The following is a 25,526-nucleotide window of genomic DNA, read 5'->3' on the forward strand; positions in this document are numbered from 1 at the left end:
ACGCCGGACGCCTATGCGACTCGCTCTGCTGCCCGCCCCGCCCCTCTGGCAGCGTCGCGGAAGCGCCGGCGGTCAGGAAGGTCCCCAGGAGGCGGTCCCTCCTGGAAGCCTGCGGCGGAGTTGGGAGGCTGGGCAGCTATCTTCCCACAGGGAGGAGATCCTGGGCTCCTTCGCTCCGTTCCGCCCACGAGGGGACGCGGCTCCCGGGAAGTAAGGCCGCGGCGGCTTCGGCTGTGCTTATTAATGTCCTAGAGGCGTAAGGCTAGCTTCGTCTTCCCGCCTACCTGGGCTGTCCTCCCGACCCGCCCTCCCATATGGACTGCTGTAGGATGTGGGTGACGAGCCCCGAGCCGTGATGTGAGGTGTCAGCTCTGCGGAATTACCGAGGACTGCTGTGTGAGCTGAGTGTGAGCCCTGTGCAGCGTGTGCGGCGGAGGGGGATCGGCTGGGGATGCTTCCTGAAGGTCTCGTTTTTCTCCAGCTAGTCCACGAGCCTGGCACCATCTGAGACAGTTGTCTGTTTATTGGAGGAGGAGATTGTCAGTCTTGTTTTCAAAGAGTCCGGACCAGTAACGGACTTGAGCGTCTTGTGTTTCGACAAGTATATTTTCTTGAGTAGATGTTTTTGTGCCCTTTTGAAACTTCAGGCTCTAACCCTAAATTATATCAGGGAAGAGGATTTGTTTTACTAGGTGGGAAACTTTTAGTGTGTGGGCTTGTGAAAAACGTATACCACTACAGGTTGGTTATTAGATAAAATTGTAGTCATTTAAACTAAACTTTGCTTTAGGATTTTAACATGTTAATTTTCTCTCATTAGTTCTCGAGCCCCTATTATGTGGCTGATTGTGTATTTAAATACCAATTACTATAATTCTGTATTTATAGTTTTTCCTAACTTGAGAATTCTTTTTCTTTTTTTCCCAGGTGAATTACACTTCAGTGTACTCCAAATTGTATACTACTGATGGGAACTATTAAAGTTTATAATGTCAGAAACTTTCCTTAGACCAAAGGTTTCTTCCACAAAGGTATGAGTGGCTGTGTAGTGATTGCCTAAAGACAGTGACAAAGCCGGACGGTGGTGGTGCACGCCTTTAATCCCAGCACTTGGCAGGCAGATCTCTGATTTCTAAGCCAGCCTGGTCTACAGAGTGAGTTACAGGACAGCCAGAATGGTTTCCTGTCGCAAGGCTCCCTCCCACCTCTCCGACTCCCCCCTCCCCCAAAGAAAAGACAATGGCAAAAGGTTGTTTGTTCTCAGTGACTTAATCCTAGCAGAGTAGTGATGGTCCAATGTCTGTTGAGATTAGCGACCTAAAGTCTGGTAATAAGCTGCAAAACAACCAGAACCTTAATTCTGGAAAAAAAAAAAAATTTTAAATCTTTCAAAAAAAAAATAAATCTTTCAAGACAATTTCTCTGTGTAGACCTGGCTGTCTTGGAACTTACTCTATAGATCAGGCTGCCTCTGTCTCCCGAGTTGCTGGGATTAAAGGCTCGAGCCACTGCCCAGCTTTGAGAAAGCATTTGTAGTCCCAGTAACACAGAGTGAGCACTCTTGAATAGAAGAGACAGTATGTGTGTGGTAATTTGTTAGCTTAACCATGGACTCTACTTCTTAGAAGTCACGAAGTTCAGTGTGTCGTTTTTCAGCAAGATAGGAATTTAGGTGCAAGGGGTGTCCAGATGTTATCATCTGCAAGGGAACTGGGAACCACTTCCCTACAGGTGGCTCCAGCTTTTTTTTTAATTTCAAGTAAATTATGTAGCTTTGTTGTTTTTCTTTTTTCATGGTAGAAAGAAGTAAGAAACAACAAAATGTATAAATAATATGCAAATCAATATTTTTGTCAGTAAGTTTAGCATAGAACTGTTTTCATGCACTTTTAAATACAGAAAAATGAAAACATTTATAGTAACATTTAACATTGCCAGTCTTTTAGTACAGAAAAAAAATGAGTCAACTGGTTATGACCATGTTTTTTTTCTCCACAACTTTCTTTTTTACTGCTGATAATATTCCTAACCTTTTGACCTAAGAGTGAAGTGTAATTAGGATTGATAAAGTAGTTATCAGCCCACATTTCCTCCCACAAGCCTTATTTCCACCTCTAGTTTTGGGCTCTATCTCTGAGAGGAGCATTATCTTAACGAAGAGTTCCCAACTGTAATTAAGTCCCCTCCACTGTTGGTATCAGTCTCCAACATAGGGGTCAAGGCTGGAGCCAGGGCCTAGTGATTTGGGCAAGCATTCTACTGCTGAGCAACGCCCTGACCCAAGCAGAGTATCCTTGAATCTGATCTTCCCTCGTTCGTCAGGCAGGACATTTCAAAGCCAGGTGAAAATGAGATTTTTTTTCTAGATTTATTATAGACTAGAGCAGGCTATCCCAAACTTGCGGCCATCCTCTTGCTCATGTCTCTTCACTGCAAGGCTGAGAAGCTTGTGCTACCACACCCAGACATTTAAGAAAATTTCATTATCTGGAAAACACTTTTAGTGCTGTTATTTTAGGTTGAAATTGCTCAAATCAGTATTTTTTTTCTTTGACAAGGTTTATGTTACAACCCTGGCTCTCCTGAAACCTTCTCTGTAGACTGGGCTAGCTTCAAACTCAAAGAGATCCACCTGCCTCTGTCTCCAAAGTACTGGGATTAAAGTCCTGTGTCACCACCACTTGGCTTTTACCTAAGTTATTAAAGAAAAGGAAGTAGTGGAAGGAAACAGGGAGAGGTTAGCAGTTTCTGTAGACCAGAAAACATGGACTGGAATGTATGGAATTTGCTGGTCTTTCCTAAAGTTTCTGTGATTAAAATAGCACCTTCCCTAGAAAGCCTGTCTCACTAAAGTGTAGACTGCTCCATTACAGCTGTAAGTACCAGCCAGGCACAGCATTAGAGCATTAGAATTTCCTATCTTTATAAAGTCTGAAGACTAATCTGGCACTTAATACAGGTTCTAGTTTCTCCCCAGCACTCAGGAGGCAGAGGCAGGCTGATCTCTGTGAGTTCGAGTCCAGCCTGGTCAAAAGACGGAGTCAGGATTGCCAGGACTACACAGAGAAACCCTGTCTCAAAAAAAAAAAAAAAAAAAAAAAAAAAAGAGAGAGAGAGAAAAGGAAAAGTTGAGGAAGTACTGAGTGTACTTGGGAGGCTGAGACAGGAGCAGCTCTGATTCAAGGCTATTCTTGGCTACATAGTATGTTCTGGGTCAGCCTGAGCATGACGCTGTTTCAAAAAATACTTATAGTAGATATATAATTTGTAGGACTTTTGAGGGTTATAGTCATATTTCTAAAGTAACTCAGTTATATAGGGAATAGGTATAAAACTTGCAGTAATTTTAGTTTTGTTTGTTTGCAGGTCACAGACTGGGTAGACCCATCATTTGATGGTTTTTCAGCGACTACTGCCATCACTACTATCACTGCCTCGTCTTTAGGTTTGAATAATTCAAGTCACAGAAAGAAAAAATCGCCCTCCACATTAGACAGTAACAGATTGCCAAATAGGAAAAGAGGAAAGCTGTTTTCTTTAGAGCAGACCTATGGTGTAGAAACTTCAAAAGAGTATCTGTCTGATGTTGAGCCGTGGGTGGATAAATATAAACCGGAAACTCAGGTATGCATTGGATATCATACAAACATGCCTATGTCATTTTAAGATGGATGAATATGGATAACAAAGATGTTTTCAGATGTTTTATTCATAAGAATCTTTTTAGTTTGCTATTGTGCCTCACACACCCAGGAGGCTAGCAGACCTAGTGAATTCAATGCCAGCAAATTCTAGGAAAACCAGGGATATAAAGAGGGACCCAGTCACAAAAAAGAAAAAAGAAATTAGTAAAATGAAGTAGAAGAAACACACACATGTATGTGTATGTATGTTAAAAGCCTATGATATGACCAAGTTGTTCTGTAGTTATCCCATCTTTTCCCTGTCTTTGACCCAGACTAGAATTTACAGATGTACCCTCCCCCCGCCAAGAATATAATGCTGGATTTTTAAAAAGTTCCATGATAACAGATGTACAAAAAATTGCCATACAGCGTATCAGCATGAGGATAGGGTTTTTCCATAAAAACATAAAAATTGAGGGTCTGGAGAGATGGCTCAGCAGTTTAAAACACTGACTGCTCTTCCAGAGGACCCAGATTTCATTCCAGGTATCCACAACCATCTGTAACTTCAGTTCTAGGGGATTTGATGCCCTCTGAGGATACCAGACATAGTGCATTGATATACACAAGTGGGCAAAACACCATACATATAAAATGAGTAATAGAAAAGAATGATCTGATAAGGCTGAGAAGGGTACAGGCACGCACAGGCTGGAAGGAGTGGACAGACTCCTGCAAGCTGTTGGCAACCTCCCCAAAACAAATAAATGTAAAGAATATATAAAAATTTAAGTATAATCAAGAGACCCTATTTTATAACAGCACCTTATTGTTTTTCAATTACTGTTTAATGAATTCATTTTTTATTTTATGTGTGAGTATTTTGCCTCCATGAATGTATTTGCACAACTTGTGTGCCTGGTGCCTATAGAGATGGAGAGTATTGGATCCCCTGGAACTGGAGTTAAAGATGGCTGTGACTCACCATGTAATTGCTGGGAATCAACCATGTCCTCTAGAGGAGCAGCCAGTGCTTCTAATTGATGAGCTATCTCTTCAGCTCCTGTTTTGCACTTTTTGTTCACTAAAATGTTCATATTAAAAGGTGCTGGTAGGCTTAAAATGTTTTAAAACATTTTTAACCTCAATTTTTTATCTTAGCATGAACTTGCAGTGCATAAAAAGAAAATTGAAGAGGTTGAAGCCTGGTTAAAAGCTGAAGTCTTAAAAATGAAGCCAAAACAGGTAATTAAGTAAGAAATGCATTTAAAATATTTAGCATCATGTGTTTTCTGACTTAACAAGATGTTAATCTGTTTTTCTTCCTCTTTATTGAGACAATGTCTCACTATATAGTCATGGCTGGCCAGGTTGGCCTCAAATTAACGGAAGTCTGCCTGCCTCTGTCCCTGGAATGCTGGGGTTACAGATGTGCTCACTGTGTAGCTCAGGCTTCTCTGGAACTGATTGTACAACCTTGAGTTTATCCAAGTTCTGGGGTTATAAACATGAGCCGCCATGCCTGACAAGAAGCTAATTTTTTATGATCACTTTGTTTATATGTCTTCATATTAACCTTCAACAGAAGCTTCCTGATTTGTTATTTCCAACCTCTGAAAGCCTCCTCGAGGGGCCGGGAGATGGTTCAGTGGGTGAAGGTCCTTAGACAACTTAGACAACCTGAATTCATATAGTGAGTCTAGTCTGTTGAGGTGATTGTGTTTTTAGCACATCTCATTATTTCACAGTAAAGCCAGCAGGCAATTTACATAGTAATGGTTTTTTAAAAAAAACCTAGCTATAACTAAACCTGTTTAGTCCTCAATAATATTAACCTGATGTTTTGTTTCGCTTCCTTATTCCACAGTTATTCTTAGCCCTTCCATAAAAGGTACACTATTTTCTCTTCCTCTTTGTCTTCTGAAAGTTTGAGCTCATATCTTCACAATGTACTCCACATTTCAGCCAAGTTTGTTAGTACACACCTTTAATCCCAGAACTCGGGAGTCAGACTCAGGAGAATATCTTGAGTTCAAGATCAGGCTGTCCTCCACTGCAAGTACTAAGTAGTACTAAGTAGTGAAACAACAGGCAGAGCCGTGGGGTGCACGCCTTTCATCCCAGCACTCTGGAGGCAGAGGCAGTAGGATCTGTGGGTTCCAGGACAGCCAGGGCTGTACAGAGAAACCCTGTCTCAAGAAAGCAACAACAACAAAAACCCCAACAGAGAACCCTGACATTTCAGGCAGACTTTGAGATAGTATATAATACCTCACTTTAACATTTTGTGTAATTATTTGAGTGCTCTGGGCATCACTTTAGACTTTTACTCCTAATTTATTATATATACCATATTCTGCTTTTTAAAAATTCATGTATGTTTTGTATTTATGATGTATCAGGAAGCGGATGGGTCTGCTTTCTTCTTTGCCATGGCAGAGTCAATCATGGTCTTAATCAGCCAGACAGGTACTCTACCACAGAGCTACATCCTCAGACCTTTGTTATTACAGGAGTGGGGCTTTTTTGTCAGACTTCCTTTGAACTGCCAGCCCCCAAATAATGACATGGAGACTTATTATTAATTATGAAAGCTTGACCTTTGTTTAGGCTTGTCCCACTAGCTCTTATATCTTAAATTAACCCGTTTCTATTAATTACATTTTGCAATGTGGCTCTTTACTTCTCTTCCATTCTGTATGGCTGACTCCGTCTGCATCTCCCATGTGCCTATGCCTAGTGTCCCCTAAGTTCTTCTCTCTGCCTGAAGTCCTGTGTATCTTCTGCCTCCTAGCTATTGGCTCTTCAGCTTCTTTTTTTTTTTTTTGGATTTTTCAAGACAGGGTTTCTTTCAGAGGACCCAGGTTTGGTTCCCAGCAATCAAATCAAGCGGTTCACAAACTGCCTGTAACTCCAGTCCCAGGGGATCCAGTGCCCTCTTCTGGCCTTTGTGGGCACACATACATGTGACACGTAAACACATATGCGTAGAAATAAAATAATTTTGGAGAGAAAGTATTGTTGTAAGCATTCCCAAATTACTTATTATTACGAATATTATTATTATTATGGGGGGGGGGGGCTTGAGACAAGGTTTTTCTGTATAGCCTTAGCTGTCCTGGAACTCATTCTGTAGAGAAGGCTGGCCTCAAACTCAGAGATCCTTCCTCTGCCTCATGAGTGCCGGAATTAAAGGTGGGTGCCATCACCATCTGGCTACATTTTAGTTTTTCATGGTATCTTTCATTCAAAATATGGTAAAGCAACAAGGCATGATGGCACAGGTCTTTAATTCCAGACCTTTCTGAGTTTGAGGCCAGCCAGTACTACATAGTGAGACCCTGTCTCAACCCCCCCAACCCCCTCCAAAGCAAACATGTTAAAGCTGTGTACCACTAATTGATGGAGTAGTTGCTGTTCTGACTTGAGATTCTGCTGAGAACCTACCCTCTAACTCTCTTACTGGGAACAGAATTTTAGAATGTGGCTCTACTTAGTATTTTAGAATCTAGGCACCGACTATATTTCATGAAAAAAACACACGTATCTCCTACACATGAGCTACCTTCTTATTTTAATTGATCTGTTTGTAATAGGAGCCAGGCAGTAGTGGCACATGCCTTTAGTCCCAGCACTCAGGAGGCAGAGGCAGGTGGAGCTCTGTGAGTTTGTGGCCAGTCTGGTCTATAAAGCAAGTTATAGAGCAGCCGGGGCTGTTAAACAGAGAAGCCCTGTCTCCAAAAGCAAAATTTAAAAAAGAGGAAGAAAAAAGTGAATCTCTTCTCAGTACTCACGGTGGTTGTGCTTTGTAAAGTTGCTAAGTTAGAAAATATCAAACTATTGTCCTATTGAAATACAGGAGTAGGGGCCTGGAGAGATGGCTCAGCGTTTAAGAGCATGAAGAGCACTTCCAGAGTTCAATTCCCAGCAACTATATGGTGACTCACAGCCATCTATAATGAGATATGGTGCCCTCTTCTGGCTTGCAGGCATGCATGTACAACATTGCATATCCAATAGTAAAAGTAATAGTAATAATAATAAAATACAAGAGTAGATTTCTATAAGCCTCTAGTCAGAATTGCTGTAAGCTTTTTGTCAGACTGTCATTTCATTCTACTTGTGTTTTAGATTTATGTATGAGGAGGGGAATTAAACCAGGGTGTTGTACAGACTAAATAGGTGTTCTAGTGAGCTTCACACTCAGCCCCAGCCTGTAGGTGCCAGGGGTCTAACTCAGCTCCTCATGCTGTGTAGCAACCATTTTTCTGATTGAACACTCTCCAGCCCCTGCAATTGAATTTTATGAATTCAAATAACCTCTTAAGAATCCTGTGCCCTTTGTAGCAAAAATTTAATTGTTTTAATTTAGTTACTAAGTTGTTTTTGAAAATATACAATATAGGACTTGAGGAATTTTCAGAAGAAAATAATTGTTTCATTTCATCTGTAATTTAATTTTAAAATGTGTTTATATTACGTATTTAATAGACCTTTGTAGGAATAATAACTACTAAGAAAAATTTTTTAAATTGTGTCGCATTCTAGTCATTGTGGTTTTAATTCGTGTTTGTATTTGGTTTTAGGGTGGGTCTATTTTATTAATAACAGGTCCTCCAGGATGTGGGAAGACAACCACTCTAAAAATACTATCAAAGGAGCATGGGGTCCAAGTACAAGAATGGGTTAATCCCGTTTTACCAGACTTCCAAAAAGATGATTACAGAGAGTTACTTAATTTAGGTAAGTTTTGCTGCAAAGGTGCTGGAGTTACAAAGAAAGCTTTACTTAATGAAACTTCCAGGTCAAGTAGTAAGAGCGCATGTTTCTCCCATGCTCATCAGTTTGAGGAGAAACTGAGAAAGGCGCCGATAGAGTAGAGCGGGGTTCTTAGAAGATTAAATTTAAACTCTTTTAAGATAACAAGCTGATTTTTGTGGGGTTTTTTGTTTGTTTTTCATTTTTTTGCATTTATTTATTGACTATATGTTTGTGTATGTTGTGTGTATGTACATGTGTGCATGCGCAAACGTGTCCATGCCATGGTTTTCACGCAGAAGTCAATCTCTCCTTTGGGGAGTCAGTTCTCTCCTTCCACTGTAGGTTCTGAGCCTGCTCAGTTTATGCTGTTTGAGACAGTGTTTCATGTACCTTGGTTTGCCCTAACTTGTGATCCTCCTACTTCCGCTTCCACACGCTAGGATTATAGGCATGTGGCACCACACTAGATTAATAGGATCTCAGATTTTCATTATTTATGGAGTTCCACACTGTAAGGTCTTCTGTTTCAGTATCAATCAAGTCTTAGAACATGATAAAGGAACTTGCCTCTCAATAAAATAGCTTACATCTCAGCACTTAGGAGACAGATCTCTGTAAGTTCCAGACCAGCCTAGTTCTGGCCATCTCGGGCTGCACAGTGAGACCCTGTCTCTAAACTAAAGCACTCCCCTTAAAAAAAAAAAATTGCTGGACAGTGGTGGCACATCTATCTATCTATCTTCCTTCCTTCCTTCCTTCCTTCCTTTCTTTCTTTCTGTATTTTAAGATGGTTTCTCTGTAGCTTTGGTGCCTGTCCTGTCCTGGAACTAGCTCTTCTAGACCAGGCTGGCCTCGAACTCACAAAGATCCACCTGCCTCTGCCTCCCAAATGCTGGGATTAAAGGTGTGCGCTATCACCACCCAGCTGCACATACCTTTAATCCCAGCAATTGGGAGGTAGAAGCAGACTTATCTCTTTGAGTTCAAGACCAATTCATCTACATAGTGAATTCCAGGACAGCCAGGGCTGTGTATGTCGAGAGACCCTCTCTCTTAAAACAAAACAAAACAAAACAAAGATACAGTAGTGATATCATGATCTCAAGATAGCATTACAACTCCTTTCCTTCCTTCCCTCTTCCATGATGGTTCTTGAGTCTTGGGAGGGGTGAGAGAGATGTTTTCTTGGGCTGGAGAGATGGCTCAGCTGTAAGAGCACTGGCTGCTCTTTTAACTGCTGAGCCATCTTTCTAGCCCAACAGCTGTTTTTTAAGTCAGTTAACTTTGTGATACTTTCATTGGAATAGAAGAATTATTCTTGCCGGGTGGTGGTGGTGCACGCCTTTAATCCTAGCACTTGGGAGACCAGCCTGGTCTACAAGAGCTAGTTCCAGGACAGGCTCCAAAACCACAGAGAAACCCTGTCTCGAAAAAGAAAAAAAAAAAAAAAAGAAAAGAAAAATTATTCTTGGCCATCATACTAGTCTTTTGAAATGATATTTTATTTTAAGTTTAAATTTAAACCATTTCAAATAATTGAAAGATAGTCTTCAGTACTGTAAGTTGTATCATTTAAATGAATTTTATGTGTACAATAGTTGTATAATATTAATGTATGTAATTTGAAAATAAAATAATAAATGTATTTCTTTTCAGATTCAAAAGTCTACATAGTTCCATACCAATCTCAGACAGCAGTCTTCAGTGACTTTCTATTGAGAGCCACCAAGTACAGCAAACTGCAGATGCTTGGAGATGATCTGACAACTGATAAGAAGATAATTCTGGTTGAAGTAAGGACAGCTTTTATAGTGCTGCTGGAACTCTTGTGTAGACAGTTGTGAGATACATTAGTAGCGGTTTTGTGATAGCAGAGGCCTGAAGGTTGTTTCAGTACTTACTCATCAACAGAATAAATAGTGTAGGTTACAGTAGAGGAGCTGTATGATAGCATAGCTTTCAACTGCAATGCCATCGGTATAGAAAAGCAATGGAAATCTATGGAAAGTTAATTTCCTCGGTGACAATAAATGTCCTTTAATTTCTCTGAAAACTGTGATCAAAATACTTTGGATAAGTAATGTTTTTTTCTTGACAAATAAAAGTTTAAAAATAAATATGCAATGGAATATCACTGAGCTAATACTTGTCCCTTATGTTCAACAGGATTTACCTAACCAGTTTTATCGGGATTCTCATGCTTTACATGAAATTCTAAGGTCAGTGTCATTGGAAACCAGTGTTTCAAGCTCCATATTAGAGGTGGGGTTGTAATTCAGTGGTAGAACGTTTGTCTGGCATGAACAGCTAAATTGCTTGAATTTCAGCATCATCTTGTTATTTTAGGAAATATGTGCAGATTGGCCGGTGTCCTCTTGTATTCATAATCTCTGACAGCGTCAGTGGAGATAACAATCAGCGGTTACTCTTTCCCAAAAAGATTCAAGAGGAGTGTTCTATTTCAAACATTAGGTAAGAAATTGTTCTTATGCTTTGTTTTGTTTTTGTCTTGTTTTTTCGAGTCAGGGTTTCCCTATGTAGTCATGACTGTCTTGGAACTCTGTAGACCAGGCTGTCCCAGAACTCAGAGATCCACCTGCCTCTGCCTCCTGAATGCTGGGATTAAAGACATGTGCCACCATTGCCCAGTTTAAACTATTTTTAATTTTTTTTTGTTTTGTTTTGTTTTGTTTTTTGAGACAGGGTCTCTCTGTGGCTTTGAAGCCTGTCCTGGAACTAGCTCTTGTAGACCAGGCTGGTCTCAAACTCATACAGATCCGCCTGCCTCTGCCTCCCGAGTGCTGGGATTAAAGGCGTGCACCACCACTGCCCAGCTAAACTATTTTTAAATTAATAATTTAAGCACCATATTTTTTCATTTTACAGTTTCAACCCAGTGGCACCAACAATTATGATGAAATTTCTTAATAGAATCATGACTATAGAAGCTAGTAAGGTAAGTCTAATTTAAAACTTATATTGTAGCTATGGAAAACACAGCTTAGATGGAGGACACTACTGCTATAGAAATACATGTCTTAGCATTCTCTGTTTCTTTCTGTATGTATGCATGTGAAAAGTTGGAAACAGTTCGAGACTAGCTTCATGGTATATATAGTCTTTGCCTAGCTTGTGAAAGGCTCTGGTTTCAATCCCCAAAATGCCAAAAGTTGTATACAGGACCATGACATCAATATAATTGTTCCTTATTGGGGAAAATACTTGTTTTGTCAGAGGGTATTAATGACATTATTTAAAATGTTGCTATACTTTTATTTTGTGTTCATGTGAATTCGTTTATGGAGAGGGAAAGTGTTCCACAGGGCACATGTGGAGATCAGAGGACAACTTGCAGGAGTCGACTCTTCTATCATGTGGGTTCTGGGGGGTGGAATTTAGGTCATCAGGTTTGGCAGCAAGTCCCTTACCCACTGACCCTTACCAGCCCTTCAATAAATAACATTTTAAGGGGCTGGAGAGATGGCTCAGAGGTTAAGAGCATTGCCTGCTCTTCCAAAGGTCCTGAGTTCAATTCCCAGCAACCACATGGTGGCTCACAACCATCTGTAATGAGAACTGGTGCCTTCTTCTGGCCTGTAGGCATACACACAGACAGAATATTGTATACGTAATAAATAAATATTTTTTAAAAAAATAACATTTTAATAATGAAATAGATTTAAAGCTACTAACTTAAAAATCACCTCAGTGGTATTAGGTAAGAAATTAAACCTATTGAAAACAAATACTATAAGTCTGCCTAGGTTAAAAATATTAACTCTGCCAAGCAGTAGTAGCATATTGCCTTTTATCCCAGCACTAGGAAGGTAAGGCAAGAGGATTTCATGAGTTTGAGGCCAGTCTGGTCTATAAAGTGAATTCCAAGACAGCCAGTACTGGCAGTGAAACCCTGTCTCAAAAAGGCAAAGCAAAAACCTCAAAATAAAAACCATTAACTCTGCATGTTTGCCTAGACTTAAAGATCTTGAATATATTTATAGATACAAGCACACAGAAAGTATGGAAAGATACTAAATTTCTGTGACAGAGTTTGGTTTGGGAAGACAAACAACTTTCATAAAGAATTTCTGAGGGCTGGAAAGATGTCTCAATGCTTAAGAGCACCAGCTGCTTTTTCAGAGGACCTGGGTTCAGTTCCCATCAACTCCATGGAAGTTCACAGCTGTTTGTCACTCCAGTCTGGGGAGCAGATGTGGTCTTCTGACTGCTGAGGATGCTAGGAACATACCTAATACATGCGTACATACAGAAAAAAACCTCACATAAAATGTAAAAAATAAAATAACATTTGAAAAAAATAATTTTTTTAAAATATTTTATTTATTTATTATGTTTACTATATTCTGTCTGTGTGTATGTCTGCAGGCCAGAAGAGGGCACCAGATCTCATTACAGATGGTTGTGAGCCACCATGTGGTTGCTGGGAATTGAACTCAGAACCTTTGGAAGAGCAGGCAATGCTCTTAACCTCTGAACCATCTCTCCAGCCCCCGCACTTTTGGTTAATAAAGAGAATAATGTGTAAATTTAAGTATTATAGTATAGTTCTATTTTTCTATGATAGTTTTATAAGATCTGATGTCTGATAGACTATGAGTAGTCAACATTGCTTTTAGAGAAAGGATCTCCCTAGGTAATCCATATGGGTTAGAATTTAGGATTCTTTTGCCTCAGTTCCCACATGCTGGAACTATAGCCATGTTCTACCTAATACCTGGGCTGTGCAAGTTTTTAGACATTCAGATTTGAAAAAAATCTAATTTGTATGTAAGTTCTCAAAATGGGCTTTAGTTTGCATGTATGTATGTATGTTTTGGCAAAACAGTTTAAATTGAATCTCTTCATTTTAGAATGGAGGAAGAGTTGTTGTTCCTGATAAATCGTCCCTGGAGTTGCTCTGTCGAGGGTGTTCTGGTGATATCCGAAGTGCAATAAATAGCCTGCAGTTTTCTTCTTCGAAGGGTAACTAACTAGAAGACACATTCATAGAACAATGATAGGTTACTTTCTCTTAAACAGTCAATGAAATAAATCAGATTAAACCTCTGTGTAGTGCATAGGGATCAGTCCCAGGGACTTCCCTATGGTGGGCAGGTATTCCGCTGAGCTTTCTATTCTCAGCCCAGACTAGACATGTAGTGGTCCCTCCTTATCTGTAGTTTAGTTGCCTGCCGGCAGAACTCTCTGAAAATTTTAATAAAATATTCTAGAAGTAGATTAAGTCATAACTTTTAAATTTTACATTATACTGACTACTGACAAGGTCTTCCAGTGTTACACACCTTTAATCCTAGCACTCGGAGGCAGAGGCAGGCAGATCTCTGAATTTGAGGCCAGCCTGGTCTACAGAGTGAGTTCCAGGACAGACAGGGCTACGTAGAGAGATCCTGTGACAAAAAAGAAAAGAATTCTGCTGTCCATCCTGGGAAGCCAATCATCTCTGGCATCTCTGTGTGTGTGCGTGTGCGTGTGTGTGTGTGTGTGTGCGTGTGTGTGTGTGTGTGTGCGCGCGCGCGCAGTAGACCAGGACAACTTTCCAAGTTGGTTCTCACTTTGGAACGCTTAGCTAGGCAAATCCTACAGCATAGGTATTTTTAGATTTATAGTTTTTTTACTAATTATGTCTCTGTGTGGATATATTCACTTGAGTTTAGGACCTGTGGAGTGCAGATCCCCCTGCATGCTTACTGTGGCCTGTGCATGTGTTCGTCACACACACAGGCACACACACAAATATTTGTTTAAAAACTGCTTCAAGACAAAACATGATTCATTTACATACAGGCTTGGTACCGCAGTTTTCTTATTTATTTGTTTGTTTGTTTATTTATTTATTTATTTTTGGTGTGGTGTTTTGGCTATGTGAGGATGCTGGATGCCCTGGAATCAGACTTACAGACAGTTGTGACTGCCACATGGGTGCTGGGTCTTCTGGGAGAGCAGGCAGTTTTCTTAACCACTGAGCCATCTCTCCAGCCCATCTTAATTATTTGTAATGTGGCTCAGGAAAGTCTTGGCTGGGCAGTATGAATGATTACATCTTTTTGCTTTCATCTTCTTGCTTTTTACTTAGGGGTTGTGTTAAGGTTAAATGAAATAATATTTGATTATCATGGTACTTGATATATATGAGAACCTCTATACATGATTCATAGGTTTTCTTTTTTGTGTTTTTGTTTTGTTTTAAAGATTTATTATGTATAGAGTGTTCTGCCCGCACACCAGAAGAGGGCATCAGATCTCATTACAGATAGTTGTGAGCCACCATGTAGTTGCTGGGAATTGAACTCGTGACCTCTGGAAGAGCAGCCAGTGTTCTTAACCCCTGAGCCATCTCTGTAGCCCTATTCATAGGTTTTAAAGTATTGTACTTCATTACATTTACTTTTGAACTTTTTCATAATAATTTCTATATTTAATAACTTTATTCCCTCCATTAGACAAAAAGGATTGATAAACATGACATAGTAAAGCATAGCTCCACTAATAATGATGAGTTATGTTTTTATTCTGGTAATTATAAAAGACTGCATAGTACTTACTGTAAGCATTTAACAAGCTGTTAACATGGCATTAAAGAATTGACCTCAAAATAGAAACTATCTGTTGATCTGTCAAAATCCATCTAAAATCCTGGTTTTCTTATTCACAATTGTAGCAACTGTTATTATTCAACTTATTCACAACTGTTCTCTGTTTGTGTGCTTAATAACCATAGAAAAATGGTACCTTAACACAACTAAAACTAGTCTGTATGCAGCCTATTCCTGTGGGAGTATAAATTCTTTAGATTCAGTACAGGAATTAGATGTTGGAAATCTAATGTGGGACAGTCTGAGATACTGGGTCATTAACACATTACTGTTCTGAACTCAGAGGAAAATAAAGTTTACCACGATTTATGGGAGCAATTATAAAATTCATTTTTTTAAAAGATTTATTTATTATGTATGCAGTGTTGTATGCCTGCAGGCCAGAAGAGGGTACCAGATCTCATTATAGATGGTTGTGAGCCACCATGTGGTTGTTGGGAATTGAACTCAGGATCCCTGGAAGAGCAGCCAGTGCTCTTAACCTCTGAGCCACCCCCTCCAGCCCTAAAATTCTTTTTTTTTTTGGTTTTTCGAGACAGGGTTTCTCTGTAGCTTTTGGTTCCTGTCCTGGAACTAGCTCTTCTAGACCAGGCTGTTTTCGAACTCACAGAGATCCGCCTGCCTCTGCCTCCCGAGTGCTGGGATTAAAGGCGTGTGGCACCACCGCCCGGCTAAAATTCATTTTTTTATTACATAGATTTATTTGGGTATGTGTATGTGTGTATGTTGGTACATCATGTTATGGTGTGTGAATGGACATTAGTGGATGATTTGAAGGGTCATTTCGCCTTCCATGTGGGTGCCTGGAATCAAACTGAAGCTCTCAGGCTTACTTAGCATACCTCACTGACCCTTTACTTATAATAACTATCTGCTGCCACCATAGAATTTCTATGAGGGTAAAATTAGTGACCGTGTAGCATCCATCAAAAACAGTACCTTACATAAAACACTGTGGAAAAGGAGGTGATATGGTTATGGTACTGTGTTATTAAGTTTCTGGAAATTTATAATGCCATGAGATAGTATTTTTATGGGGTTGGGATTATAAGATATTTTATTTTTTAATATTATTTTTTAAACCAGGTGGTGGTGGTGCACGCCTTTAATCCCAGCACTAAGGAGGCAGAGGCAAGTGGATCTCTGTTCAAGGCCTGGTCTACATAGTGAGGTCCAGGACAGGCTCTAAATCTATAAGAAACCCTCTCGGAAAAAAAAAAATTTAAGAATTTATGCATATGGGTGTTTTGCCTGCATGTATGTCTGTGTACCACATGTGCTTGGCAACCATAGAGACCAGGCATCATGTTTCCTGGATCTTGAGTTATAGATGGTTATGAGCTGCCATGTGGGTGCCAGGAATCAAACCTGGATCCTATGGAAGAGCAACAAGTACTCTTAACTGCTGAACAACGTCTCCAGCTCCTAAGAATTTAAATGACATTTATTCCATTTTAATAGTTAACAAAAAATAGGATTCTTCACTAAGGTCATATTAAATTACTGCTCGTTAGAAAAAGTTTTGGTTAGAATATTGAGTATAGGTATCTGAAATAGTCTTAGTTTTTATATTTTGATTTTTTAAAATGTCATTTGGATGTGCATTATTTAGGAGAGAACAGTTTATGGTCAAAGAAAAAAAGAACGTCACTGAAATCAGATGCTGCTGTATCGAAATCAAAGCAAAGAAAGAAATATAATAGTGCTTTGGAAAATCAAGAGATCCAAGCGATTGGTGGAAAAGATGTTTCTCTCTTTCTCTTCAGAGCTTTGGGGAAAATTCTGTACTCTAAAAGTAAGAAACATTTCTGCATTTTTTTTCATAATTTGTAGTACTCTCACTTCAGAAATAAGATACTATGTGTTTTGAAATGCCTTGTATTTTGTTTTGTTACTGGAAGGAGCTAGGGACCCTGCCAGATATTGCAGAGCCAGTGCTAAAATGTTTTCACCTATATGGAGCATTTTCTAAGACTATAGGTCATAGTCATGTCTGTAAGTTCTAGTTTCCTGAGGACGCCAGTCCATCTAGAGCAGCAGTTCTTAATCTGTGAGAAGACCCTTTCATAAGGGTCACCTAAGACCATCGCAAAACACAGATGTTTACATTATGATTCATAACTAGTAAAACTACAGTTATGAAGTAACAATGAAATAATTTTATAGTTGGGGGTCACCACAACATGAGGAACTGTATTGAAGGGTTGCAGTATTAAGAAGGCTGAGAACCAGTGCTCTAGACCTTTAGTGGTAGAAGTTGGTAGCCCAAAGCAGTTGTAATACTCAGCTCCAAATACTGGTCCTGACCAGGGGCTAAGAAGCTTCAGGTTTCTTTGGCTTCTCTTCACTAACTTGCTGTCTTCATAATCACAGGTGTCCATTGCTCTCATCTGTCTTCTTATTTGTTCCATTTAGCCTTTCCTCCCCTCTCCCCTCCCAAACTTTCCCTCCTTTCAGGAAAATCCCAGACTTCTGTTCTCTATACACTAAATACCAATAGGATTCTGCAGGGAGAGACTGATCCAAAGTGGAAATGCCGTGTAAGGGAAGTCTGGTGAAAATACTCATCTGCCTCTTGGCCTCCTTTCCTTCCAGCCTCAGTGCCCATTCTCACCTAGTTCCTTTCTTCCACCATTTCTTCATTCCCAGTGTTCACTTCTAACCTCTGCATTGGGGCCTAGCTTTCCTGTTCCTGAAGGTGGTGGAATAGCCTCTTCCTACACAGCAAATACAGCACTTTAGCCTTCCATCCTGACAGAAGGCAAAGGGAGAAAACAACTCAGAGCTGAAAGATGAAATGGGAAGTGCTTTGAGACATGTCAGTTTTTAAGTTCAGGAAAACATACCAGCTGGACATACCTTTAATCCCAGCACTTGGGAGATGGAGGCAGGTGGATCTCTGTGAACAGAGTTCGAGGCCAGCCTGGTTTACAGAGCTAGTTCCAGGACAGCCAGAGCTACACAGAAAAACCCTGTCTGGAAAAAAACAAAACAAAACAAAAAACAAGATCCATAATTTAAACATCACAATTCTGAAATTTGCTCTTGTTAATGATGGTAGTTAAACTTGTTTGTTTTGATGTTTTGGTTTTTAATTTTTAAGAACTTCCTTAGTGTTTTGAAATTAATATACCTAAAGTATTGAAAATCAGGTCATGAAAGCGCTGTGATCGAAAAGATGACTTTAGCTTTAGTAACGCCAGAGGTTTTCTTCCAGGAGCACCTTTAACAGAATCAGACTCACCCCGCTTGCCTGCCCACCTCTCAGAGCATGAGCGGGACACCTTACTTGTTCAGCCCGAGGTAAGGACTTTTGTAACACTTGGGACTTGGCTTAATATGTGTTATCTATGTGCCTAAACGTCTGTTCATTGCATTTGCACCAAAATTTATATATTTATGCCTCTTTTTATAGGAAATAGTGGAAATGTCACATATGCCAGGAGACTTTTTTAATTTATACCTTCACCAAAACTACATAGATTTCTTCGTGGAAGTGGATGATCTTGTGAGAGCCAGTGAGTTTCTGAGCTTTGCAGATGTCCTCGGTGGTGACTGGAATGTAAGATCATTTGACTTAAATAGTTTTGTATTTCTTCAGGAAAAAGTTGAGTTTTATCTCTATTTCATATATGTTGTGACTCTCCTATTGTGCTAGATCTAATTATTTAAGCCAGTGTTTATAATAAAATCTCAAGCTATTTGATTTTTCTGATGATATAAAGCACTATTTTTTCTGATATTCTTTTCTAATTTTATTTATATTACTTATTTATGTCTATGAGCTTGATGTCCATGGAGGTCAGAAGACATTGAATCTCCTGTAACTGAAGTAATAGATGGTTGTGAACCTCCATGTGGATGTTAGGAACCAAACCTGGGTCCTCAACAAGAGCAACACATGTTCTTAACCACTGAGCCATCTCTCCAGCCTCTGTTTTCTAATTTTAAAGTTAACATATACTCAGACCATTTTTAAAAGACTTATTTTTAATTATGTATAGATGTGTGCTTCATGCATATATGTGCACTCTGAGTCTGAGGTTACAGACAGCTCTGAACTGCGTGGGTCTTGGTGCTGGGAGCCAGACTCAGGTCCTCTGGAGGAGCAGCAAGTGCCCTCCTTAAGGAGTCAGTCACTGACAAAACAGATTTTTGTTTTTAAAATAACTCTAAAATGTGTATCAGCTGGAAGTGTGCCTCCGTGGTAAAGCATATGCTTAGGCGCACAAAGGCCAGTATTGACCCTCCATACTAGAAAGTCACCTGTCATTTCTTTCTCATTAACGTGGGGGTATCAGAGGACAGCTCTGTGGAGTTGGTGCTCTCTTTCCACTTTTTTGTAGGTTCTTATTAAACCCACAGTATCTTCACACTTAATAAAGTTGCTGTTAATTTAGTTACTATTAATTTAGCTTGAGCATAATGGTACACACTTGTAGTTCTGCCACTCAGGAAGGTAAGGCAGGAGGTATCAACGTTAAGACTAGCCTGGCTTACTTAGGAGACCTAAGACAAAAATAGTTTAGTAATATGCTATCATCCCCCCCCGTCCCCCCGAAACAGGGTGTCTCTGTATAGCTCTGGCTGTTTTGGAGCTCGCTCTGTAGACCAGGCTGGCCTCGAACTCAGAGATATGACTGCCTATGCCTCCCAAATGCTAGGATTAAAGGTGTGCACCATCACCTCTGCTGTTATCATTATTTTCTAGTTGCCCCCAAAATGTTTCTCCTGACCCTACCAAAGCCTTTCCCAACTCCACCAAAGTCTACTCAGTACATTTGTTTTTCTGTTCCAGTTGAATTTGTCTTAAGTAATTTTATAGCAATATTTTTAAGGCTTTGAGGATATTGGGAAACATATGCAAAGCAACTAAGCATAGGGGGTCTTAATCTGTGTCAGTACTACCAACAGTAGTATTTCATGTGTTGTTTCACATCTTGTCTCTCCTGCTAGACACGCTCTTTACTCAGGGAATATAGTACATCTGTAGCTACAAGAGGTGTGATGCATTCCAATAAATCCCGGGGATTCGCTCATTGCCAAGGAGGAGGATCAAGCTTTCGACCCTTACATAAACCTCAGTGGTTCCTAATACATAAAAAGGTAAAAAAAAAAAAAAAGTACATTTTTAAGCTATAATCTCAGCACTGCTGGCTGAGGTTAGAGGATTGTGAATTCAAGTCCATCTGGGCTAACTACATAGTGAGACTCTGTATACTGTGAACTTCATTATGTATGCATTGTATCTCCAAGCGGAAGTTTGGTTTGTTTGGTTCGGTTTTTAAAGAGTCTTGTGTATCACTGGTTGTCCTTGAACAGCTTCTGATCCTTCTATCCTGTGCTGCCTTGCCCAGCTTATTTTCTTAACACCTAAAGTGTGTGTGTGTGTGTGTGTGTGTGTGCGCGCGTGCAACTACTTGATGGCTCACAACCATCTGTAATAAGATATGGTGCCCTCTTCTGGCCTGCAGACAGACGATTGTAAATAAATAATAATAAATAAATAAATATATCTTTATAAAAAAGTCTAAAATTGAATAAACTACAAAATTAAACCTTAGGATACAAATTTCAGTAAAGAGCAGGGCAGTGGTGGCATACATCTTTAATCCCAGCACTCGGGAGGCAGAGGAAGGCGGATCTCTGAGTTTGAGGTCAGCCTGGTCTACAGAATGAGTTCCAGGACAGGCTTCATAGCTACTAAGAAACCTTGTCTTGATAAACAAAGCAAGAACTATTTTTTTAGCCGGGCAGTGGTGGCGCACGCCTTTAATCCCAGCACTTGGGAGGCAGAGGCAGGCGGATCTCTGTGAGTTCGAGGCCAGCCTGGTCTACAAGAGCTAGTGCCAGGACAGGCTCCAAAACCACAGAGAAACCCTGTCTCGAAAAAAAAAAAAACAACTTTTTTTTCAGTGAAGAGCGGTGAACTTGCGGTTTGTTGCACTGGCTGTGGTGATTACAGTAATGCACAGTCCCACAGCCTGAGAACCTCACTGGGTTTTATCATGGTGTACCATCATTGGTGTCCCCATCAGACAGGCACTGAGCGAGGACTGTGCCTTCCATGAGAACACCTGGTAAATGCACATGTGTGAGGCTGCTGCGGGGTAATGGGATATTGTTAGTAATGCTAGGACAATTATAACTGCTACTTACATAACTTTTTAAAATTGTGTGTCTGTGTGTTGGGGAGAAGACCATTAGAGATCAAAAGACAACAGCTTGAGAGATTCAAGGGATTCAGGTCTCAGGCTTGGCAACACCTTTCTATCTCTCCAGCCTCAGATAAATGCTTTAAAGTATGTTTATACACTCTGAGGGAGGAATCCTATTTGGAGACCAACCTGGTTGCATGAAAAAAAGTATCTTTATGGTACATAAACTTAGTCTTTGTGGCATAATAAACTTTATCTATGAATTCATAACCACTTTTGATTTGGTTTTAAATTTTTTATTAAACTTTATTATTGATAAACTTTTTTTTAATATTTATTTATTTATTATGTATACAATATTCTTTCTGTGTGTATGTCTAAAGGCCAGAAGAGGGCACCAGACCTCATTACAGATGGTTGTGAGCCACCATGTGGTTGCTGGGAGTTGAACTCAGGACCTTTGGAAGAACAGGCATTGCTCTTAACCGCTGAGCCATCTCTCCAGCCCCGATAAACTTTCTAATAAATAAAAATATCACACACCAAATTAACCAGACCCAAAGTATTAATGAACTTATATAAAGTTAGAATTGGCATTTGTTTGAAACAGGATTTCACTGTGTAGCTCTGATTGCCCTGGAACTTGTTAGGAAGATGAGGGTAGCCTCAAATTTACAGAAATATGCATGCCTCTGCCTCTTGGGTGCTGGAATTAAAGTAATCACCGTGCCACACGTATAACCATCTTAAAATTTTATTTTCCTTTCATTGTCTTTCTCCCATACAGTATCGAGAAAATTGCCTGGCCGCAAAAGCCCTCTTTTTTGACTTCTGCCTACCAGCTTTGTGTCTTCAGACTCAGCTCTTGCCGTATCTTGCTCTGCTGACCATTCCAATGCGAAACAAAGGTAACGTGTTTCTTTCCTGTAGAGAACTTGTTACCTATTAGTTGTAGCGTCCACACCCACGGTGCTTTAGTCTATAGGGACTGACATCTGGTTTTCTTTTTTTTTTTTTTTAAATATTTATTTATTATGTATACAATAGTCTGTCTGCGTGTATGCCTGAAGGCCAGAAGAGGGCGCCAGACCTCTTTACAGATGGTTGTGAGCCACCATGTGGTTGCTGGGAATTGAACTCAGGACCTTTGGAAGAGCAGGCAATGCTCTTAACCACTGAGCCATCTCTCCAGCCCCTCTGGTTTTCATTCCTTCTAGATTTTTGTCTGAATTGTACTATGAGGAATAGCTTTGATTCTTTTTCATTGGTTTTCATTTTTGGTATCTATTGATAAAGACTCTGGGATCTTCGGTTGCAGCTCCTCACTATCATTATTTTGATCTCAGATTGTTCACAGTTGTCTAGTTGATGCTGCTTTAAGCTGTGGTTTTATTTCCTTTTATTACTATTTTTTAATTATGTGTATGTGTCTGTGTGTGGGTATGTGCACATGGATGCAAATGCAGTCAGAGGGCAGAAAGGATGTTGGAACTACAGGTGGTTGTGAGTTGCCTGATGTTGGGAACCCAATTTGGGTCCTCTGCTGTAAACATGCTTAACAGCTGAGCCATCTCTCTGGAAACCCAGTGTCATTTCTAAGCTTTGTCTATAAAACAAAGCTAGACAAATTTCTGTGTATAACGTAAGTCCATAATAGAACATCTAGTTTCTACCTAGCCCGACAGTGTTTATTCTAACCCTTTCCCTTTCCATATCTGTATTTCTGTTGTGATTGTTACTTTTTTGTAGGACTGGAGGCCAGACTTGATTTTCTTTGATTACAAGTACTTGGAATCAAATTGAGGGCCTTCCTTGTGCAAGCTAAATGAATTTGTATCACTGAAATATATTCCAGATATAACTCCCCCTTTGAATAATGAAATTGCCTACCATTTTTCTAGATTTATTTTCTTGTGTGATCTTTATACGCATATGTACTTTTTATGTATGTGTCGGTGTGTGCATGTGCACATAGAAGTCAGAAGACAACCTCAGGTGTTGTTCCTCAGCTACTATCCACTGTCCAAGACAGGGTTTCACTGTGTAACCCAGGCTGTCATGGAACTCTCTGTAGATCTGGCCTTGAACTCACGGAGAGCTGTCTGCATCTGTCTCCCAAGTGCTGAAATTAAAGGCGTGTACCACCGCAATCTGGCCAAAAAATTATTTTTAATTGACAAATTTAAACTGTATATATTTATGGTATATGTGACATTTTTATGTGTGTATGTATACCTTATAGAATAGCTAAACCATTTTTTTTGTTTTTGTTTTTTTTGTTTTTCAAAAGAGGTTTCTCTGTGTAGCCCAGACTGTCCTGGATCTAGCTCTGTAGACCAGGCTGGCCTCAAATTCACAGAGATCCACCTGTCTCTGCCTCCTGAGTGCTGGCATTAAAGATATGTGCCAGCAGTTAGCAAAAGTAATTTTTGAATGATGGTGTTTAAAACTTTATTTAAATGTTTTTTTTTTTTCAGCTCAGATTTCTTTTATCCAAGATATTGGAAGACTTCCTTTGAAACAAAACTTTGGAAGGTAAGCTGATCATCTTAATTCCTAAAGAATTCTTTCTGAAATGTCCACTGAATGTATTTGCATACAGTCAGTAAATACAGAACAGCTGGAGGCTTGGTGGCAGACAGGTTTAATTCCAGACCGGAGAAAATGTTGGCAGGTGGATTTCTGCTAGCCACAGCTTTGAAGATAGATCCTGACTCTGATTAATTAATTATTCTAAAAAAGAACTATGGCTGGAGAGATGCGGGTTCCCTGGTTGAGAGTACAGACTGTTCCTCCTGGACCTGAGTTTGTTTCCCAGCACCCACGCTGGGCAGCTTATAACTGCCTGGAACTGTGGCTACGGCATCTGACTTCCTATAAACATAAAAGTGAATAAAGTATCTTTTTCCAATTTCTAGCAGATAACTATAGGAAATAAAAATGTATATAAAGAAGGTTTACAGCTTTGTTGTCTTGAGGTGAGGAGGATCTCACTATGTAGCTGAGGCTCGACTCAGGACTTCTCATTCTCTTGTCGTAGCCTCCCAAGTGCTAGTATTACATGCTGTACCACCATCCCTGACTGAAGTTTTAGTGTTTTTTTTTTTTTTTTTTTTTTTTTTTTTTAACAGGGTTTCTTTATATGGTTTTGGCTGGCCTGGAACTCAGAGATCCAGTGTCTGCCTTTTTCCCCTGAGTTCTCAGATTAAAGGAGTGAGCACCATGCCCAGCTTTAGTTTCTATTTTTAAAATTATAAATTAAATAATATAAAATGTAGTCCTATTCATGTTTCCTGAGATTTCTGTTTTCTGCTCATTTTTAATGTATATATAAACATTAGTGCATAGGAACTCTACTGGAGACATTAACCCTCTTGTAGGCAGTAGGGTTTATTCACAGTTTCTCATTCACCTTGCATTTTGTGTAAGTGGAAAGACCTCTTAGGTTACAATTGAAAGGAATCTCCTGTTTGGTAACTACTGACGTCTGCCCTGTGAATCCCACAGGTTGAAAATGGAAGCCCTGACCGAGCGAGAGCTCATAGAGCCCGACAGCGAGGATGAGTTCCCCCGTACTGGAGGGCGGCCTGCACAGGACACTCAGGGTGAAGCCTCGCAGACTGCTGACCCAGAGCCCTGGTCTCTCCCCCTGAGTCAGAACAGCGGGAGTGACCTGCCTGCTAGCCAGCCGCAGCCCTTCTCCTCCAGAGTGGACATGGAGGAAGAGGAGGAGGAGGAGGACATCATAATAGAGGACTATGACAGTGATGGGACTTAGAGAACACCTGTCAATCAAAGTGCTACTGGAGAGACTTGTTTTCAGTCATTCAGGACTACAGAAGTTGGTACTTGAACAGCATTAACACACTTCTGGTGCATGGCAAGCCGTTTGCTGATTGCTCAGTTGTCATAGAGTTCCTTCCAAGCCGCTGACTTGAGTCATCCTGAAGTAAAGCAGGGCTCAAGTATGAAGTCTTTAGTATTTATTTAGTCTTGTGAAAGCTTTAGGGAGGAGCGGTCACAGTGTGAAGTATGGCTCTCAGTGTCCTGCTTAAATATCAGAAAATGTGAAGGAGTAATCCAGAATATAGACTTTATGGGGTGTTGTAAATTGATTTGTAAAACAATTTATGAGTATAAATAAACTTTGTGCCTTATTTACAGTTTGCAAGTAGCTTCTCAGATACCGTTTGGTATGTTGTACAGTGAAATATTTTAGATATTTCTGGAAAATATTTACATAATTTATATAAAAATTAAAATGTTGGCTTTCATCGTGTTTTTCTTATCTTTTAACATTGCCTACCACGCATTGTCTCCTTCGGTCCAGGCGTAAGTAGAACAAATGTTCTAAAGATGGACGGGGC

The 25,526-nt window shown here is 39.9% G+C and overlaps 1 protein-coding gene across 6 annotated transcripts; it reads left to right on the forward strand.

Moving 5' to 3' along the window:
- The first annotated feature begins 112 nt into the window (after nt 1–112).
- Rad17 (RAD17 checkpoint clamp loader component) lies at nt 113–25,433 on the forward strand. Of its 6 annotated transcripts, none has more exons than XM_041663270.1 (17): nt 113–210; nt 928–1,031; nt 3,367–3,624; nt 4,788–4,871; nt 8,213–8,369; nt 10,044–10,180; nt 10,554–10,606; nt 10,734–10,859; nt 11,274–11,343; nt 13,259–13,370; nt 16,614–16,796; nt 18,219–18,304; nt 18,417–18,563; nt 19,958–20,107; nt 21,947–22,067; nt 23,637–23,694; nt 24,667–25,433. In XM_041663270.1, exons 2-17 carry the CDS (start codon nt 990–992, stop codon nt 24,935–24,937), a joined length of 2,055 nt encoding a protein of 684 aa, XP_041519204.1. In that variant the 5' UTR covers nt 113–210; nt 928–989; the 3' UTR covers nt 24,938–25,433. The 6 variants fall into 6 exon arrangements, with proteins under 6 accessions (XP_041519204.1, XP_041519201.1, XP_041519202.1 ...); XM_041663267.1 differs by lacking the exon at nt 113–210 and adding an exon at nt 297–407; XM_041663268.1 differs by lacking the exon at nt 113–210 and adding an exon at nt 304–396.
- Nucleotides 25,434–25,526: the final 93 nt, after the last annotated feature.

Source organism: Microtus oregoni, unplaced genomic scaffold (assembly GCF_018167655.1).
Source record: "Microtus oregoni isolate MIOR12 unplaced genomic scaffold, Mior012 000014F_ref0000157, whole genome shotgun sequence".
Lineage (NCBI taxonomy): Eukaryota > Metazoa > Chordata > Mammalia > Rodentia > Cricetidae > Microtus > Microtus oregoni.

What these genes read in the sequence shown, in the direction of transcription:
- Rad17 (XM_041663270.1), top strand. Translation starts at nt 990, where the DNA reads ATGTCAGAAACTTTCCTTAGACCAAAGGTTTCTTCCACAAAG. An exon ending in AGAAGATAATTCTGGTTGAA is followed by an intron (nt 10,181 to 10,553) that starts GTAAGGACAGCT and finishes TATGTTCAACAG; the next exon opens with GATTTACCTAACCAGTTTTA. An exon ending in GGTTCCTAATACATAAAAAG is followed by an intron (nt 20,108 to 21,946) that starts GTAAAAAAAAAA and finishes TCTCCCATACAG; the next exon opens with TATCGAGAAAATTGCCTGGC.